Source organism: Anolis sagrei, chromosome 10 (genome assembly GCF_037176765.1).
Source record: "Anolis sagrei isolate rAnoSag1 chromosome 10, rAnoSag1.mat, whole genome shotgun sequence".
Taxonomy (NCBI): Eukaryota; Metazoa; Chordata; class Lepidosauria; order Squamata; family Dactyloidae; genus Anolis; species Anolis sagrei.
In genome coordinates, this window is record NC_090030.1 from 26,765,648 (window position 1) to 26,785,238 (window position 19,591).

The 19,591-nt window shown below is 40.8% G+C and overlaps 1 protein-coding gene across 5 annotated transcripts in view; it reads right to left on the reverse strand.

The window, feature by feature from the left end:
• ATP11C (ATPase phospholipid transporting 11C) overlaps positions 1 to 19,591 on the reverse strand; it is a 188,636-nt gene that overhangs the window by 85,482 nt on the left and 83,563 nt on the right. For all 5 annotated transcript variants that reach the window (XM_067471661.1, XM_067471660.1, XM_067471663.1 and 2 more), the window contains exons 7-10: positions 10,454 to 10,557; positions 3,751 to 3,801; positions 1,645 to 1,709; positions 76 to 157 (exon numbers count right to left, since the gene is read on the reverse strand). In XM_067471661.1, the coding sequence (XP_067327762.1) occupies positions 76 to 157; positions 1,645 to 1,709; positions 3,751 to 3,801; positions 10,454 to 10,557 (302 nt within the window). The remainder of the gene's footprint in view (positions 1 to 75; positions 158 to 1,644; positions 1,710 to 3,750; positions 3,802 to 10,453; positions 10,558 to 19,591) is intronic.

The window sequence follows — 19,591 nt, forward strand, 5'->3', positions numbered from 1 at the left end:
AAAGAACACACAGTCAAAGGGATTCAGCTGTTGTCTTGGAAAGAAAAACCCATAAAACTGATCAGAGTTGCTTACTTTTCAACTGCAGAGCGTTTCTGAGATTTGCCTTGGTAGTTCAATGCCATTTTAGTTTCCATTCCGGTATACACAGCGACCCCTACAAAAATAAAATTCCATAACTGACATGTAAAAGACATCCTCCACTAGACTGGAAACAGTGGCAGTCGAAGGCTTGCTGGGGGCAAGGACAAGCACTGAATCCACTCTGGGTTGCTGTGAGTTTTCTGGGCTGTCTGGCCAATTGCAACATTCACACCTGCCTCAAACAGACAAGATTCCTTTCTCCCACCCTGGACATTCCACAGAACTCACGACCTGTTGAGGATGCCTGTCATAGATGTGGGTGACATGTCAGGAGAGAATGCTTCTGGAACATGGCCATACAGCCCAAAAAAGTCTCAGCAACCTAGTGATTCTGGCCATGAAAGCCTTTGAAAACACAATTGTACAGGAGTTGATTATAAATTGTATGATTTTAACTGTATTTGTGTTTAGATTGGCTGCAGCAATGCTGGAGCGGCCTAAGTCAGAGGAGTCCTCCATGTGCGTTGCCATGGAGACCGATGCAGGAGAGAGGGAAGTGGGAGGAGCTTAGAGAGGAGAGTTTGAAAAAACGACAGTTAAAAATCAGTTAGGGTTTAGGTTTAGAGGAGTGAGCAGTCAAGAGTTAGTTTCAGAGGAGTGAGGAGTTAGGAGTTGGGAGAGAAGGAAAGGAAAGGTGGCGGAGTGACTTGTGAAGCAAAGCTTTGAGGCTTTGAAAAGCTGGGTTTGGCTATTGGAAGTTTCTCAGGCTAGTGCAGCCGAATGGTGAAACATAGCTGGTATTCTTTTAGTCTAAGGAGAGGCTAAAGAATAGGTTACTTAGTATTTGATCTAGGGAGGATCAACTAAGGGAAACATCCCTGTATTGAAACTTTGTCTGAAACAAGTGCTCTACGTCAGAAAGATACTGTGTTACTTGAAAGAATGAACTGTTAAAGTTACAAGTATTATTCCAAGTACAACAAGGAAAAGTTACGTCTTGCAACCACACGCTGTGTACTTAATAACATTGTTAACTTTTATTTGAAGATTGCCTCAGTTCCGTCTATTCTGTGTACAAAGTGCCATTTCTCACAATATTACAACTTACCTCACGTGGTGGCAGAAACGTAGGGAAAAGTAACCAAATAAATCTACATTCTTCTCTCCAGTCACGCTACAGTATATACAGTGTAATTACTACTGAGTTATTACTTTCTTAATAAAGGAGGAGGTGCAATTGAACAGCCTCCCTTCTAACTTGATGGTAAATTTGGTTCCTAATCGGCAACCTCCATTGCAAATCGGCTAAGTCTTTTTAAAATTGGGAACTGGGGTAAAACCTCCTGAATACTGGTTCTTTTCAAATTGGTGGCAACAATAAATCATCTCTCAGCTTCCTTGCTTCTTTTCAACAATCCATTCTGGGTTTTAGTCCAAATGTTAAAGGAGATATTCAAGAACCACATCCCGTAAGTGGAAGAGGTGGCACTGGTGTGAAATTCACAATGACCCCAGGAGAATGTGTTTTCTTTTACTGGAAGATCAAAGACAGTTACTCACCGTAAATCTTCGGGGTGTTTTTTAATGTTGCTCCCTTTAGCAAGAGGTTCTCAGGACCCAGGGCTCTAAAATAATAAAGTGAAATAATAAATGTAATAATAATAGTAATAATAATAATAATAATAATAATAATAATAAATAGAGTAAAATAAATGTAATAAAATAATAGATTAAAATAATGCAAATGTAATAATGCCAATAATAGAGTAAAATAATAAATGTAATAATAATAAAGTAAAATAATAAATGTAATAATAATAATAATAGAGTAAAATAAATGTAATAAAATAATAGATTAAAATAATGCAAATGTAATAATGCCAATAATAGAGTAAAATAATAAATGTAATAATAATAAAGTAAAATAATAAATGTAATAATAATAATAATAGAGTAAAATAAATGTAATAAAATAATAATAGAGTAAAATAATGCAAATGTAATAATGCAATAATAGCGTAAAATAATAAATGTAATAATAATAAAATAAAATAATAAATGTAATAATAATAAAGTAAAATAATAAATGTAATAATAATAATAATAATAGAGTAAAATAAATGTAATAAAATAATAATAGAGTAAAATAATGCAAATATAATAATGCCAATAATAGCGTAAAATAATAAATGTAATAATAATAATAATAAATAGAGTAAAATAAATGTAATAAAATAATAATAGAGTAAAATAATGCAAATGTAATAATGCCAATAGTAGAGTAAAATAACAAATATAATAAAAATAATAATAAAGTAAAATAATAAATGTAATAATAATAATAATAAATAGAGTAAGATAAATGTTATACAATATTAAGAGAGTAAAATAAAGTAAAATAAAGTAAATGTAATAATGCCAATAATAGACTAAAACACTAAATGTAATAATAATAATAATAAATAGAGTAAAATGAATGTAATAAAAATAAAAATAAAAATAATGCAAATGTAATAATGCCAATAATAGAGTAAAATAATAAATGTAATAATAATAAAGTAAAATAATGAATGTAATAATAATAATAAAAACAAATAGAGTAAAATAAATGTAATAAAATAATAATAGAGTAAAATAATGCAAATGAAATAATGCCAATAATGGAGGAAAATAATAAATGTAATAATAATAATAATAATAATAATAATAAATAGAGTAAAATAAATGTAATAAAATAATAATAGAGTAAAATAATGCAAATGTAATAATGCCAACAATAGAGTAAAATAATAAATGTAATAATAATAAATAGAGTAAAATAAATGTAATAAAATAATAATAGAGTAAAATAATGCAAATGTAATAATGCCAATAATAGAGTAAAATAATAAATGTAATAATAATAATAATAATAATAAATAGAGTAAAATAAATGTAATAAAATAATAATACAGTAAAATAATGCAAATGAAATAATGCCAATAATAGAGTAAAATAATAAATGTAATAAAAATAATAGTAATAACGGAGTAAAATGATAAATAACTTTGACTTGAGTATAAGCCGAGGGCAGCTTTTTCTGCCTACGGACCCACAAGAATATTGGAAGACAATCCTCCTTGGAAAATGAGGGATTGCTTAAGTAAGTAAGGCATTGAATGTTTGCCATGTATATGTACATTGTAATCCACCCTGAGTCCTCTGCAGGGTGAGCAGGGCTGAATATAAACACTGTAAATCAATCAATCAATCAATCAATCAATTAGAGTTCTGAAACTTTTACCCCCCAAAATTTAGAAAGAACGTTAGAAACAAAGTGCTAGCTACTTATGAATGCAGTTTAGGACCATTTTTTGTATGGATTGCATATGCCTACATTCAGAAAAATGCCGTCACACTGTGGCCCCCAATAGAAGGATTCAGAGGTGTAGTATATTGAAATTAGATGACGCTATGAAGCCAGCATTCCTAATCAATGTTATATGGAACATGCAAAATTACAGCAGGGGTGACATAGGCGAGGGAAGGGGAAAAATACAGAGAGGTCAGAAGAGAATTGATGTCAACAATGTGCTTTAGGCGACAAGAAGCCAAACCAGCAAATTAGAAACCATAGATCGATGCGGCAGAACAATAACACAATAATAAACAAAACCGATGCCAAACCTGGCTATGGGTTCTTGGTTCTCCTTGTAGATGTTAATTCTGCCCACAAACCTGGAACAGGAGAAAGAAAATATGGGGAGAACATTACACGATGTGATAACCGCTGCAAGGATTGAATATTAGAGGTGGAATCATAGAATCATAGAATCAAAGAGTTGGAAGAGACCTCCTGGGCCATCCAGTTCAACCCCATTCTGCCAAGAAGCAGGAATATTGCATTCAAATCACCCCTGACAGATGGCCATCCAGCCCCTGTTTAAAAGCTTCCAAAGAAGGAGCCTCCACCACACTCCGGGGCAGAGAGTTCCACTGCTGAACAGCTCTCACAGTCAGGAAGTTCTTCCTCATGTTCAGATGGAATCTCCTCTCCTGTAGTTTGAAGCCATTGTTCCGCATACTAATCTCCAAGGAAGCAGAAAACAAGCTGGTGGGAGAATCAATAGCATGCCAGCGGGAGGCAAACCACGACAGAAATGGGACAGGCTCCAAATTAGCCCACGGTTAACTGATCCGGAGCCGATTTCAGCAGAATAGTGCTGTCGAATCCTCAGAAAGAGGAAAATCTCTCTCAATATGGTAGGTTCTCCTTTCACCTCTACCAATCTCACAAGCCCGTCTTGTGAGAACAAGGGAGAGAGCCTTCTCCTCTGTGGCCCCCCGACTTTGGAACTCTTTACCTGGAGAGATCAGGAAAGCCTGTTCACTAGAAATGTTTAAAAAGAACCTTAAAACCTGGCTCTTCCGCTGCGCCTTTGGTGAACACTGCCAAGCCATCAAATGCTAATGAAGGTGGTCAGTTGAAATTCACACCTAGCTCCAGCAGACAAGAGTCCTTTGCCCCACCCTGGTCATTCCACATTCTATGATATCACCAAAGGCGCAGCGGAAGAGCCAGGACATTTTGCATCCCCTCCCCAACGTTCTTGCTACTCAAACTCGTGCTCCCAAATGGGATGTTTAGTGTCATATGTTCCATAGTTGATGGTGGTTGGTGGTGGTAGACCTGGCAGTTGGTGATAGAAGGGTTAATGTAAGTCTTGTTTCTAAAGGGTTGAGTAGTTTGTAAGTAACAGTTTACAGGTAAAAGCAGTTAAGGGTGGAGGTGTGCAGGAGATGGGTTGCAACTGGGTGTTACTGGATTTAAGGAGCTAACTTTGAGACTGATCTTTGGGAGAAAAGTATTTGTTGTATTTTTGGTGGTGGATGCTGCTGGTTTCCCCCCCAGGTCTGTTGGATTTTTTGTGTCCTGACCTTTTGCACCCCCCAAAGTTTTTGCTACTGGAGCTCGTGCCCCCAAATGGGATGTTTAGTGTCATATGTTCCATAGTTGATGGTGGTTGGTGGTGGTAGACCTGGCAGTTGGTGATGGAAGGGTTAATGTAAGTCTTGTTCCTAAAGGGTTGAGTAGTTTGTAAGTAACAGTTTACAGGTAAAAGCAGTTAAGGGTGGAGGTGTGCAGGAGATGGGTTACAACTGGGTGTTACTGGATTTGAGGAGCTAACTTTGAGACTGATCTTTGGGAGAAAAGTATTTGTTGTATTTTTGGTGGTGGATGCTGCTGGTTTCCCCCCCAGGTCTGTTGGATTTTTTGTGTCCTGACCTTTTGCACCCCCCAAAGTGTTTGCTACTGGAGCTCGTGCCCCCAAATGGGATGTTTAGTGTCATATGTTCCATAGTTGATGGTGGTTGGTGGTGGTAGACCTGGCAGTTGGTGATGGAAGGGTTAATGTAAGTCTTGTTCCTAAAGGGTTGAGTAGTTTGTAAGTAACAGTTTACAGGTAAAAGCAATTAAGGGTGGAGGTGTGCAGGAGATGGGTTGCAACTGGGTGTTACTGGATTTAAGGAGCTAACTTTGAGACTTATCTTTGGGAGAAAAGTCTCTGTTGTATTTTGTTGGTGGGCACTGCTGGTTTTCCCCCCAGGTCGTTTGGATTTTTTGTGTCCTGACCTTTTGCACCCCCCAAAGTTTTTGCTACTGGAGCTCGTGCCCCCAAATGGGATGTTTAGTGTCATATGTTCCATAGTTGATGGTGGTTGGTGGTGGTAGACCTGGCAGTTGGTGATGGAAGGGTTAATGTAAGTCTTGTTTCTAAAGGGTTGAGTAGTTTGTAAGTAACAGTTTACAGGTAAAAGCAATTAAGGGTGGAGGTGTGCAGGAGATGGGTTGCAACTGGGTGTTACTGGATTTAAGGAGCTAACTTTGAGACTTATCTTTGGGAGAAAAGTCTCTGTTGTATTTTGGTGGTGGATGCTGCTGGTTTTTCCCCCAGGTCTGTTGGATTTTTGGTATCCTGACCTGTCTCCTGTAATCTTGGAACCTTTGTTATTATTTATTATGTTTTGATTTTATTGCTGTAATGTGCTGTCCGGGTTTGGCCCCATGTAAGCCGATGGTGGTGGGGTATAAATAAAGATTATTATTATGATTATTATGATTATTATGATTATTATTATTCAGGGAGCTTCAAAATTTTGTTTTTAATTGCAGCTCCCAGAATCCCCCAACAAGCATGCTGTCTGGGGGATTCGGGTAGTTTTGGCCCAAATAATGCTCTTCCAAGCATCGTCCAGATTCAATTCCAGGAATCTCTAGATTGAAAAAAAAAACCCCAGCCTGAATTTCTATATTACGGCTGCCAATGATTATGGGAAATACAGAGTAAGGCCATTCAAAAGGTCTTCCTGTTTTCCAAACAATCCAACTCTCAAATGGTTTTTTAATGTAGTTAGGAAAATAATTTTAAAAACCCATGGAACTCGAGAAAGACATACACTGAGACTGGGTTGTTGTGAGTTTTCCGGGCTGTATGGATATGTTCCCGAAGCATTCTCTCCTGACGTTTCACCCACATCTATGGCAGGCATCCTCAGAGTTGTGAGGTCTGTTGGAAACTAGGCAAGTGAGGTTTATATATCTGTGGAATGTCCTCACGCAGTTTCCAACAGACCTCTCAATCTCCGAGGATACCTGCCACAGATGTGGGTGAAACGTCAGGAGAGAATGTTTCTGGAATATGGTCAGACAGCCCAGAAAACTCACAGCAACCCAGTGATTCCAGCCATGAAAGCCTTTGACAACACATAATCTGAGACTTTCAAACAGATTAAATCCAATGTATTGTCGAAGGCTTTCATGGCCGGAATCACTGGGTTGTTGTAAGTTTTTCCGGGCTATATGGCCATGTTCTGGAGGCAATTTTTCTCCTGACGTTTCGCCTGCATCTATGGCAAGCATCCTCAGAGGTAATGAGGTCTGTTAGAACTAGGAAAAATGGGTTTATATTTGTGGAATGACCAGGGTGAGACAAAGAACTTTTGTCTGTTGGAATGTTTGAATGTTTCAGCTGACCACCTTGATTAGCATTTAATGGCTTGGAAGTGCCTGGGGGATTCTTTTGTTGAGAGTGATTTGATGTGCCTGATTGTTTCCCCTCTGTTGTTGGCTGTTGTAATTTTTGACTTTTTTAATACTGGTAGCCAGATTTTGTTCATTTTCATGGTTTCTTCCTTTCTGTTGAAATTGTCCACATGCATTCACACCTAGCTCCAACAGACAAGAGTCCTTTGTCCAAGCCTCGTCATTCCACAGATATATAAACCCTTTTTCCTACTTCAAACAGACCTCACTACCTCTGAGGATGCTTGCTATCATGGCCATATAGCTCGGAAAAACCTACAACAACCCAGATTAAATCCAACTTACTAATGCCCTGAAAGATCTCCCCAGCTACTACAAAGATAACCACCTGAAGCCTAACCCTGCCAAGACACAAGTGTATAAATACGTGAGAGGTAGTCAAGTTCAACAGGGACAAATGCAAGATACTCCACTTAGGCAGAAAAAAGGAAATGCAAAGATACAGAATGGGGGATGGTGCCTGGTTCAAGAGCAGTATGTGTAGAAAAGATCTTGGGAGTCCTCGTGGACAACACGTAACTCTTATCTGCTGGAGCTAGGTGTGAATGTTTCAACTGACCACCTTAATTAGCATTTGATGCCTTGGCAGTGCCGGGGGCAATCTGGTGGTCAGTTGAAAAACTGCCAAGCCATCAAATGCTAATCAAGGTGGTCAGTTGAAATTCACACCTAGCTCCAGCAGACAGGAGTCCTTTGCCCCACCCTGGTCATTCCACATTCTATGATATAAACCCATTTTCCTAGTTCCAACAGACCTCACTACCTCTGAGGATGCTTGCCATAGATGCAGGCGAAACATCAGGAGAAAATGCCTCTAGAATATGGCCATATAGCCCAGAAAAACCTACAACAACCCAGTGATTCCGGCCATGAAAGCCTTCGACAATAAAATGCTCTTTGATTGGAGGCGAACTATAAATCCCAGCAACTACAACTCCCAACTGACAAAATCAATTTTTTGAGTGAAGGACATACATTGGGTCGTTAGGTGTCTTGTGTCCAAATTTGGTGTCAATTCGTCCAGTGGTTTTTGAGTTCTGTTAATCCCACAAACAAACATTACATTTTTATTTATATAGAAGAGACTAGCTGTACCCGCCACGTGTTTCTGTGGCCAACCTTCCCTTTTTCCCTCCTTCCTTCACTTCCTCTTTCCTTCTCTTCCTCCTTCCTTCTCTCTTTTCTTCCTTCCTTCCCCCTTTTTCTTTCTCTTCTGCCGTCTCTCTTGTCTTCCTTCTCCCTTTCCTTTTTTCCTTCCCTCCCTCTTTCTCTACATCTTCCTCCTTCCTTCGCTCCCTCTTTCCTTCCTTCTTACCCTTTTTTCTCTCCTTCCTTCCTCCTTTAACTTTCCTTCCTTCCCCCTTTTTTTCCCTCCCTCTTTCTCTCCTTTCTTCCTTCTCTACCTCTTTCCTTCCTTCGCCCTTTCCTTCTTTCTTTCCCTCCCTCTTTCTTTTTTTCTTCCCTTCACTTCCTCTTTCTTTTTCCTTCCTTCCTTCTCTAACTTTCCTTCCTTCCCCCTTTTCTTTCCCTCCCTCTTTCTCTCCTTTCTTCCTTCTCTACCTCTTTCCTTCCTTCTCCCTTTCCTTCTTTCTTTCCTTCCCTCTTTTTTCTTTCTTTTCTTCCCTTCACTTCCTCTTTCTTTTTCTCTCCTTCCTTCCTTCTCTAACTTTCCTTCCTTCCCCCTTTTCCTTTCTCTCCCTCTTTCTTTCTTCTCTACCTCTTTCCATCCTTCTCCCTTTCCTTCTTTCTTTCCCTCCCTCTTTTTCTTTTTTGTCTTCCCTTCACTTCCTTTCTTTTTCTCTCTTTCCTTCCTTCCCCTTTTCCTTTCCCTCCCTCTTTCTCTCCTTTCTTCCTTCTCTACCTCTTTCCTTCCTTCGCCCTTTCCTTCTTTCTTTCCCTCCCTCTTTCTTTTTTTCTTCCCTTCACTTCCTCTTTCTTTTTCCTTCCTTCCTTCTCTAACTTTCCTTCCTTCCCCCTTTTCTTTCCCTCCCTCTTTTTCTCCTTTCTTCCTTCTCTACCTCTTTCCTTCCTTCTCCCTTTCCTTCTTTCTTTCCTTCCCTCTTTTTTCTTTCTTTTCTTCCCTTCACTTCCGCTTTCTTTTTCTCTCCTTCCTTCCTTCTCTAACTTTCCTTCCTTCCCCCTTTTCCTTTCTCTCCCTCTTTCTTTCTTCTCTACCTCTTTCCATCCTTCTCCCTTTCCTTCTTTCTTTCCCTCCCTCTTTTTCTTTTTTGTCTTCCCTTCACTTCCTTTCTTTTTCTCTCTTTCCTTCCTTCTCTAACTTTCCTTCCTTCCCCTTTTCCTTTCCCTCCCTCTTTCTCTCCTTTCTTCCTTCTCTACCTCTTTCCTTCCTTCTCCCTTTCCTTCTTTCTTTCCCTTCCTCTTTCTTTCTTTTTTTTCTTCCCTTCACTTCCTCTTTCTTTTTCTCTCCTTCCTTCCTTCTCTAAGTTTCCTTCCTTCCCCCTTTTTCTTTCCCTCCCCCTTTCTCTCCTTTCTTCCTTCTCTACCTCTTTTCTTCCTTCTCCCTTTCCGTCTTTCCTTCTTTCTTTCTTTCTTTCTTTCTTTCTTTATTTTCTTCCCTTCACTTCCTCTTTCTTTTTCTCTCCTTCCTTCCTTCTCTAACTTTCCTTCCTTCCCCCCTTTTCTTTTCCTCCATCTTTTTCTTCCTTTTCTACCTCTTTCCTTCCTTCTCCCTTTCCTTCTTTCTTTCCCTCTTTCTTTCTTTTTTTCTTCGCTTCACTTCCTCTTTCTTTTTCTCTCCTTCCTTCCTTCTCTAAGTTTTCTTCCTTCCCCTTTTTTCTTTCCCTCCCTCTTTCTCTCCTTTCTTTCTTCTCTACCTCTTTCCTTCCTTCCTTCTCTCTTTACTTCCATGCTTCCTTATCCCTTTTCTTCTTTCTTTCCCTCCCTTCCTCCCTCTTTCCTTTTTTCTTTCTTTCTTTCTTTCTTTCTTTCTTTTTTTTCTCCCCTTCCCTTCCTCTTTCTTCCCTTTTTTCTGTATTGTCATTTAGCTTTTTGGGGCTTTTTAAGTCCCTTCTGATGTTTTTCAGTGTTTTTATGAGTGAAGGACATACATTGGGTTGTTAGGTGTCTTGTGTCCAAATTTGGCGACAATTAGCCCAGTGGTTTTTGAGTTCTGTTAATCCCACAAACTAACATTACATTTTTATTTATATAGATGCAATGCTCTTGACACAAAGTAAATAAAGCTGAGTTCCGAGTTCCAATCCCGCAGATAAATTTTCACAAGAGTTCATAGCAAGAGGAGGAAATGTAAGGTCCAGAACACACCTGTAGAGGTCCGGTTGTGGCTGTTCACATTCTATGGTGGCGGTAAGGCAATCGATGGCTTGGCATGTATAGAGGTTGGCAGTATCCTGCACAGTGTAGTGGGTCTAGAGAGAGGTTTAAGAAACAGGTAAGTCGGTTTCAGAATAAGCTCAAATCTATTTGTCATAAAGGCATCAAAAGGCAGCAACAGTTTAACTTAACTATATGCATTTGAGCGGTGTGGGGGATCCACTAGTGCTGCGTTTCTTAACCTGGGGATCGGGACCCTTCGGGGGGTTGCAAGGGGGTGTCAGAGGGGTCGCCAATCACCATCAGGAAACACAGTATTTTCTGTTGGTCATGGGGGTTCTGTATGGGAAGTTTGGGCCAATTCTATTGTTGGTGGGATTCAGAATGCTCTTTGATTGTAGGTGAACTATAAATCCCAGCAACTACAACTCCCAAATGTCAAGGTCTATTTCCCCCAAACTCTGTGTTCATTTTTGAACCAATTGAGTGCTTGTGCCAAGTTTGGTACATCATTGTTTGAGTCCACAGTGCTCTCTGGTTGTAGGTGAACTACAACTCCCAAACTCATGGTCAATGCCCACCAAAGCCTTCCAGTATTTTCTGTTAGTCATGGGGGTTCTATGTGGGAAGTTTGGTTCAATTCCATAGTTGGTGGAGTTCAGAATGCTCTTTGATTGTAGGTGAACTATAAATCCCAGCAACGACAACTCCCAAATGTAAAGGTCTATTTTTCCTAAACTCCACCAGTGTTCAAATATGGGCATATTGCGTATCCGTGCCAAGTTTGGTCCAGATCCATCATTGTTTGAGTCCACAGTGCTATCTGAATGGATGTAGGTGAACTACAACTCCAAAACTCACGATCAATGCCCACCAAAGCCTTTCAGTATTTTCTGTTGGTCATGGGGGTTCTCCCAAATGTAAAGGTCTATTTTTCCTAAACTCCACCAGTGTTCAAATATGATATCTGGATGTGTGTGTAACCTGATGCTTGTATACTTCTGTACTTGTGCTTGTACATGTGTGTGTACTGTGACATTTGCACACCCTGTCACTTGTACTTTTTTGATGCTGGTCATTGACGGTAATAAATGTTCATATATAAATATGGGCATGTTGCGTATCCGTGCCAAGTTTGGTCCAGATCCATCATTGTTTGAGTCCACAGTGCTCTCTGGATGTAGGTGAACTACAACTCCAAAACTCACGGTCAATGCCCACCAAAGCCTTCCAGTATTTTCTGTTGGTCATGGGGGTTCGATGTGGGAAGTTTGGTTCAATTCCATAGTTGGTGGAGTTCAGAATGCTCTTTGAATGTGGGTGAACTATACATCCCAGCAAATACAACTCCCAAATGACAAAATCAATTTTTTGAGTGAAGGACATACATTGGGTTGTTAGGTGTCTAGTGTCCAAATTGGGTGTCAATTCGTCCAGTGGTTTTTGAGTTCAGTTAATCCCACAAACGAACATTACATTTTTATTTATATAGATTACAGTTTTATGTAAATATTCAAAAACATTGAACCTACTGATGCCTCAATTAATGTAATTTTATTGATATCTATTTTTATTTTGAAATTTACCAATAGAAGCTACATTTCTCACCCTCGGCTTATACTCGAGTCAATAAGTTTTCCCAGTTTTTTGTGGTAAAATTAGATGCCTCGCCTTATATTCGGGTCGGCTTATGCTCAAGTATATACGGTAAAACCAAACAATTAAAACATCAATTACTGCACATCAATATATCCTGAAGGTAATTTGATACACAATAGTTCACGTAGTTTTGGTGCATAACGGCTCTCCATGCAGTCATGCTGGCCACATGACCTTGGAGGTGTCTACGGACAACGCCAGCTCATTGGCTTGGAAATGGAGATGAGTACCAAACCCCAGAGTCGGACACGACTAGACTTAATGTCAGGGGACAACCTTTACCTTTACTTGTTGCATGAAACAAAGTTTGTGATCTCATCCAAAAGTAAAAAGACCCACTTTCTCAGCCCCCCAGAAAATATAAGAAGACCTATTCATTTGAGAGAATGGGAAATAATTTGGAATAAGAAATTAAAATATACATATGCAATGGATTTAAAAGAAAATTAGCTTAAGATGTTTCATAGATGGTACGCTACACCCAAAAAATTAGGTTTAATGTATAAAATATGGACAAAAAGTGTTGGAAATCTAGTTTGAAGCCATTATTCCACGTCCTAGTCTCCAGGGAAGCAGAAAACAAGCTTGCTCCCTCCTCCCTAAGACTTCCCCTCACATCTTAATACATGGCTATCATATCCCCTCTCAGCCTTCTCTTCTTCAGGCTAAACATGCCCAGCTCTTTAAGCCGCTCCTCATAGGGCTTGTCCTCCAGACCCTTGATCATTTTAGTCACCCTCCTCTGGACACATTCCAGCTTGTCAATATCTCTCTTGAATTGGGTGCCCGGAATTGGACACAATATTCCAGGTGTGGTCTAACCAAAGCAGAATAGAGCATGGGGAGCATGACTTCCCTAGATCTAGACACTATACTCCTATTGATGCAGGCCAAAATCCCATTGGCTTTTTTTGCCACCACATCACATTGTTGGCTCATGTTTAACTTGTTGTCCACGAGGACTCCAAGATCTTTTTCACACGTACTGCTCTCGAGCCAGGCATTGTCCCCCATTCTGTATCTTTGCATTTCGTTTTTTCTGCCTAAGTGGAGTATCTTGCATTTGTCCCTGTTGAACTTCATTTTGTTAGTTTTGGCCATTCATCTCTCTAATCTGTCAAGATCTTTTGGCAAGTTATTATAAATTGCATTTACTCTCATCTTACTGTTTGGTTGTTCGGATTGTGTGTCAACGTCTCTGAAGGCAGTTTGAGTTATAAAACAGAACAATGTGTTTCAGGTTTTTATTTTATAGTCAAGATAAGCATGCTAGTTTTAAAAAAATATCAGGAAGTCCTGATTTTTATAGCCCAATCCTTGAGCCAAACAAAACATATAATTTCTCCTTTTATGGTTACAAGTTGGCGTCCAACCGATAAGAATCTCGTTCTTTTTAAGATCTAGTCAGAGAGTGCTGTGGTTTTTAACTTTGTATAAGTTTTAATGGATTTTAACCGTGATTTATTTTATTACTGTTTATATTTAATTCTGTTTTTTTGTAAAGTACAGGTGTTGTAGTAGACTGTGTTGGAAACGCTGCTAATGCTAGTATGGGAAAAGGTGTGCTCAGGAGTTAGACAAGGAACAACAAAGGAAGAGAATTTGGGAAATACTCGTGTCACCCACTAATGAACAGTCCTTCGAAGGGTTTTCTGAAAGCGAGATGAGTGAGGAGGAGGAAGGACATACAGTGGGTGTAAACAGGGGAACTAAGAGGTCTACTTGGGAGTTGGGGTCCGATGAGGAGTATCAAAGGAAGAAGATCCAGGACACTGAATCATAGAATCATAGAATCATAGAGTTGGAAGAGACCTCATGGGCCATCCAGTCCAACCCCATTCTGCCAAGAAGCAGGAATATTGCATTCAAAGCACCCCTGACAGATGGCCATCTAGCCTCTGTTTAAAAGCTTCCAAAGAAGGAGCTTCCACCACACACCAGGGCAGAGAGTTCCACTGCTGAACGGCTCTCACAGTCAGGAATTTCTTCCTCATGTTCAGATGGAATCTCCTTTCTTGTAGTTTGAAGCCATTGTTCCGTGTCCTAGTCTCCAGGGAAGCAGAAAACAAGCTTGCTCCCTCCTCCCTGTGGCTTCCTCTCACATATTTATGCATGGCTATCATAACTCCTCTCAGCCTTCTCTTCTTCAGGCTAAACATGCCCAGCTCCTTAAGCCGCTCCTCATAGGGCTTGTTCTCCAGACCCTTGATTATTTGAGTCGCCCTCCTCCGGACACATTCCAGCTTGTCAATATCTCTCTTCAAATGTGGTGCCCTGAATTACTGTTGTTGTTGTTGTTGTTGTTTTTGTTGTTGGTTGTTGCTGTTGTTATTAACGTTGCTTTTCAAGTCACAGAGCAACTTTAAGGGATTTTTGTCCACACAAATCTGTTGGAAAGGAATAATTCTTGGACTTTTACACATTTCGAGACATGGTGCAGATGTTTCAACGGGAGATCCATCAAAGCATCTTTAAATAGAGGCAAGTGTCTGAAATGGGGAAGAACCTATTCTTAGAGCACAGAGATTAGATCTGTCTCTTAATTAAAGGAGAATGCCCAAGAAGCACCTAAATTTTTTTCTATTTCTAGAAACCGATTCCGTACCTGTAAATCACTCCTGTCCGCAAGATCCATGGCTGTAATCCATCTTCATAAACATAATTCGCCCGGATGCTTCCTGGGCTCATTATCTCGAATTTTTCCTCGTTTGGAGCCAGACGAGAAACAGCTCCATTGCATCAACAGAAGGAGATGATAAATGGTGTTTGAAAGGAAAAAAGGCCCTACATTTCACAACTTGGGGTAAAGCTCAAAGGTCTCCCACAGTTGGAATGGCTCCTGTGTCAGAGAATAGGCGCTCCTTCTCCTTTCGTCCTTGTCAAACATGGAAGAGGGAGGGCAGAACTGGATCACAGAATCATAGAATCAAAGAGTTGGAAGAGACCTCATGGGCCATCCATTCCAACCCCATTCTGCCAAGAAGCAGGAATATTGCATTCAAATCACCCCTGACAGATGGCCATCCAGCCTCTGCTTAAAAGCTTCCAAAGAAGGAGCCTCCACCACACTCCGGGGCAGAGAGTTCCACTGCTGAACGGCTCTCACAGTCAGGAAGTTCTTCCTAATGTTCAGATGGAATCTCCTCTCTTGTAGTTTGAAGCCATGGTTCCGCGTCCTAGTCTCCAAGGAAGCAGAAAACAAGCTTGCTCCCTCCTCCCTGTGGCTTCCTCTCACATATTTATACATAGCTATCATATCTCCTCTCAGCCTTCTCTTCTTCAGGTTAAACATGCCCAGTTCCCTAAGCCGCTCCTCATAGGGCTTGTTCTCCAGACCCTTGATCATTTTAGTCGCCCTCCTCTGGACACATTCCAGCTTGTCAATATCTCTCTTGAATTGTGGTGCCCAGAATTGGACACAATATTCCAGATGTGGTCTAACCAAAGCAGAATAGAGGGGTAGCATTACTTCCCTAGATCTAGACACTATGCTCCTATTGATGCAGGCCAAAATCCCATTGGCTTTTTTTGCCGCCACATCACATTGTTGACTCATGTTTAACTTGTTGTCCACGAGGACTCCAAGATCTTTTTCACACGTACTGCTCTCGAGCCAGGCATTGTCCCCCATTCTGTATCTTTGCATTTCATTTTTTCTGCCAAAGTGGAGTATCTTGCATTTGTCACTGTTGAACTTCATTTTGTTAGTTTTGGCCCATCTCTCTAATCTGTCAAGATTGTTTTGAATTCTGCTCCTGTCTTCTGGACTATTGGCTATCCCTCCCAATTTGGTGTCGTCTGCAAACTTGATGATCCTGCCTTCTAGCCCTTCATCTAAGTCATTAATAATGATGTTGAACAGGACCGGGCCCAGGACGGAACCCTGCGGCACTCCACTCGTCACTTCTTTCCAAGATGAAGAGGAAACATTGGTGAGCACTCTCTGTGTTCGTCCACTTAACCAATTACTGATCCACCTCACCGTAGTTTTGCCTAGCCCACATTGGACTAGTTTCCTTGCCAGAAGGTCATGGGGAACCTTGTCGAAGGCCTTCCTGAAATCCAGGTACGCTACATCCACGGCATTCCCCGCATCTACCCAGCTTGTAGCTCTATCGAAGAAAGAGATCAGATTAGTCTGCATGACTTGTTTTTGATAAATCCATGTTGACTATTAGCGATGACCGCATTTGTTTCTAAGTGTTTGCAGACCGCTTCCTTAACAATCTTTTCCAGAATCTTGGAGGTGAAGTCAATGCCAACTGACACAACTGATAAAGAGAAATAGCTTTAGAAGACTTTAAGAAAGGTAGCTAAAGTGGAGTCGGGTTGCATTATTTCTACCATGTCATGCTGATGGACCCGCACAAGGCCAGATCTTGTTGAAGTTGACTTGTTGACTACAAGATTCCTTAAGGAGCATCATCAACAGCTCCTTGGAGCAAGGAATTTTTCCAGATTGCATTAAAAAGCAGTGGTCCACTCTCTCTTGAAAAAACCAAGCCTAGACGCCGCCACACCTAGTAACTATCGCCCAGTTTCAAACCTTCCATTTTTGGGCAAGGTGATTGAACGGACAGTGGCGGGGCAGCTACAGCAATTCTTAGATGAGACTGCGGGTTTGGACACCTTTCAATCAGGCTTTCGTTCAGGTCATGGGACAGAGACTGTCTTGGTAGCTATTACTGACAAAATTTGTTGTCAGTTAGACAAGGGCGGATCAGCGCTATTGGTACTCTTGGACCTCATAGCTGCATTTGACACCGTGGACCATGACTTGCTGATTCATTGATTGGCTATGTCTGGTGTACGAGGTCTAGCCCTCAAATGGTTCAATTCGTTCCTCCGGGACCGGAGACAGAGGGTGGAGTGGTCAGGCCAAAGCTCTGAGAGGAACCTTTGCTGTGGAGTATCCTCTCGCCCCTGTTATTTAACATCTACGTCCGGCCACTTGCTGGACTGGTGCGGAGCTTTGGCATAGAGTGCTACCAGTATGCAGATGATACCCAGTTACTCTTGCGTCTCGAATCTGGGACAACAGCGATTCCTGAGAACTTTAGGCTGTGTTTGGAAGCAGTGATGAGTTGGCTGCGAGCGAGCAGACTAAAAGTCAATCCTACTAAAACAGAGATACTCTGGCCCGGCCAGCTGCCAGAATTAACCCAGTCTCTGCCTGATTTCGATGGGGAAGCTCTGGTTCCGCCTGCCACTGTTAAAAGCCTTGGGGTTGTGTTGGACTCATTGCTGATGATGGAGGCCCAGATCACTGCCATAAGTAAGCAGGCTTTTTTCATCTTTGCCAGGCAAGGAAATTGGCATCCTACCTTTCGGTAGAAGCATTGGCAACAGTAATCCACGCAACAGTCACCACGAGGTTGGACTATTGCAACGCCTTATATGCCGGCCTTCCGAAGTCAACAACCCAAAAGATTCGGATGGTCCAAAATGCGGCGGCCAGGCTGCTAGCGGGATCATCTATAAGATCCCATATCACACTGATTCTGCAACAACTGCATTGGCTGCCAATAGAACATCAGATCTCTTACAAGATACTGATCCTGACATTTAGAGCTCAAAATGGCCAAGAACTTTTATATCTTAGGGACCGCCTCATTCCTTTTCTCCATCAGTGGTCACCTTGATCCACCCAGGAAAATCTCTACATCCCAGGCCCTAGTATGTAGGAAACTACAAGGTGTAGAGCTTTTTCGACCTATGCTCCAATTCTGTGGAACTCTTTGCCTCCATACATTAGAGCAATGTCGGAGTTGCAACCTTTTGTAAAGGCACTCAAGACTTGGCTGTTTGGTTGTGCATTTAAGTAATCAAATCTAATGTGCCAAATAGTCACTGTTGAATGTTTTTATGTTGAATGTTTTTATATTGTGTAAATGCTATTTTAGACTGTAAGTCGCTCGGAGCACCTTGGTGGAGAGCACCTTACTAAGAAATAAAGTGAAGTGAAGTGAAGTTACTTTCCTGGAATTTCCACAGAGACTCTGCTCTTCATTTCACGAATGGAACCAGGCTCGTAGCCAGAAAAAAAGGGAGGATGGTGTTGTATGTCAGCCTGTTACGCCTGTGATTGTGTCTGATGTTCATAGTGGGAATGGGGATGATGTTCCTGATGGTGGGCCTGGGTCTGTTTTCAGTGGGGATGAGGGTTTGCCTGGGTCTGAGTTAAGCTCAGATAAGAGGCCTGAGATGACTCAGGAAGATTCACAAGGTCACATTCCTGGGAGAGGCCCTTCACAGTCTTTCTCAGAGCAAGTTTCTGAAGATGATTTGTCAGGTGCAGAAGTTAATGAGAGTCAAGTTAATGAGAGTGTGGATAGAAGGCAAGGCTTTTGTAAACAGAGATGGAGTGCTCAGGTGCAAAAAAAAAAAAAAAACCCCAGAAAGCTTTAGCTGGTAGTAAGGTCAAGAGAAATGCTTTCCTTTTGGTTTTGGGAGCTGGAAAAGCCTTTTACTGATTCATGGGTAAGAGTTGCCTCAGTTGGGCCAACATAAACTGAGATGGAGTGCTCAGGTGCAAAAAAACCCAGAAAGCTTTATCTGGTAGTAAGATCAAGAGAAATGCTTTCCTTTTGGTTTTGGGATCTGGAAAAGCCTTTTACTGATTCATAGGAAAGAGTTGCCTCAGTTGGGTCAACATAAACAGAAATGGAGTGCTCAGGTGCAAAAAAAACCCAGAAAGCTTTATCTGGTAGTAAGGTCAAAAGAAATGCTTTCCTTTTGGTTTTGGGATCTGGAAAAGCCTTTTACTGATTCATGGGAAAGAGCTGCCTCAGTTGGGTCAACGTAAACAGAGATGGAGTGCTCAGGTGCAAAAAACCCCAGAAAGCTTTATCTGGTAGTAAGGTCAAAAGAAATGCTTTCCTTTTGGTTTTGGGATCTGGAAAAGCCTTTTACTGATTCATGGGAAAGAGTTGCCTCAGTTGAGTCAACGTAAACAGAGATGGAGTGCTCAGGTGCAAAAAAAAAAAAAAAACCCAGAAAGCTTTATCTGGTAGTAAGGTCAAGAGAAATGCTTTCCTTTTGGTTTTGGGATCTGGAAAAGCCTTTTACTGATTCATGGGAAAGAGTTGCCTCAGTTGGGTCAATGTTGGAATTTCATGTCGGTCTTGCTTTCGTATGTTCTTAGTTTCATGTACCAAGTTTTCACCAAGCCTCTGATTTGTGTATTGTATTTTTCATGCAGCCTTGTTTCATGGATTCTTGTGCCTGTTTCAAGGATTTTTATACCTTTGGATCTTGTTTTGCCTTGACGCTCATGGACTATGTTTTGGAACTGCTATTGCAATGTAAATAGATAGAAAGGAAGGTAATGACAGAGATAGAACATGCAGTTCTGGAGGGATTCTAATGTTTGCTTTTCGTATATTAGACATGGGGATTGGGTTCACCAGTTAAAATTCATGAGTCAACCAGTTTTTTTTTTACCTGAAACATTTCAGGGGTGGTTTGAAC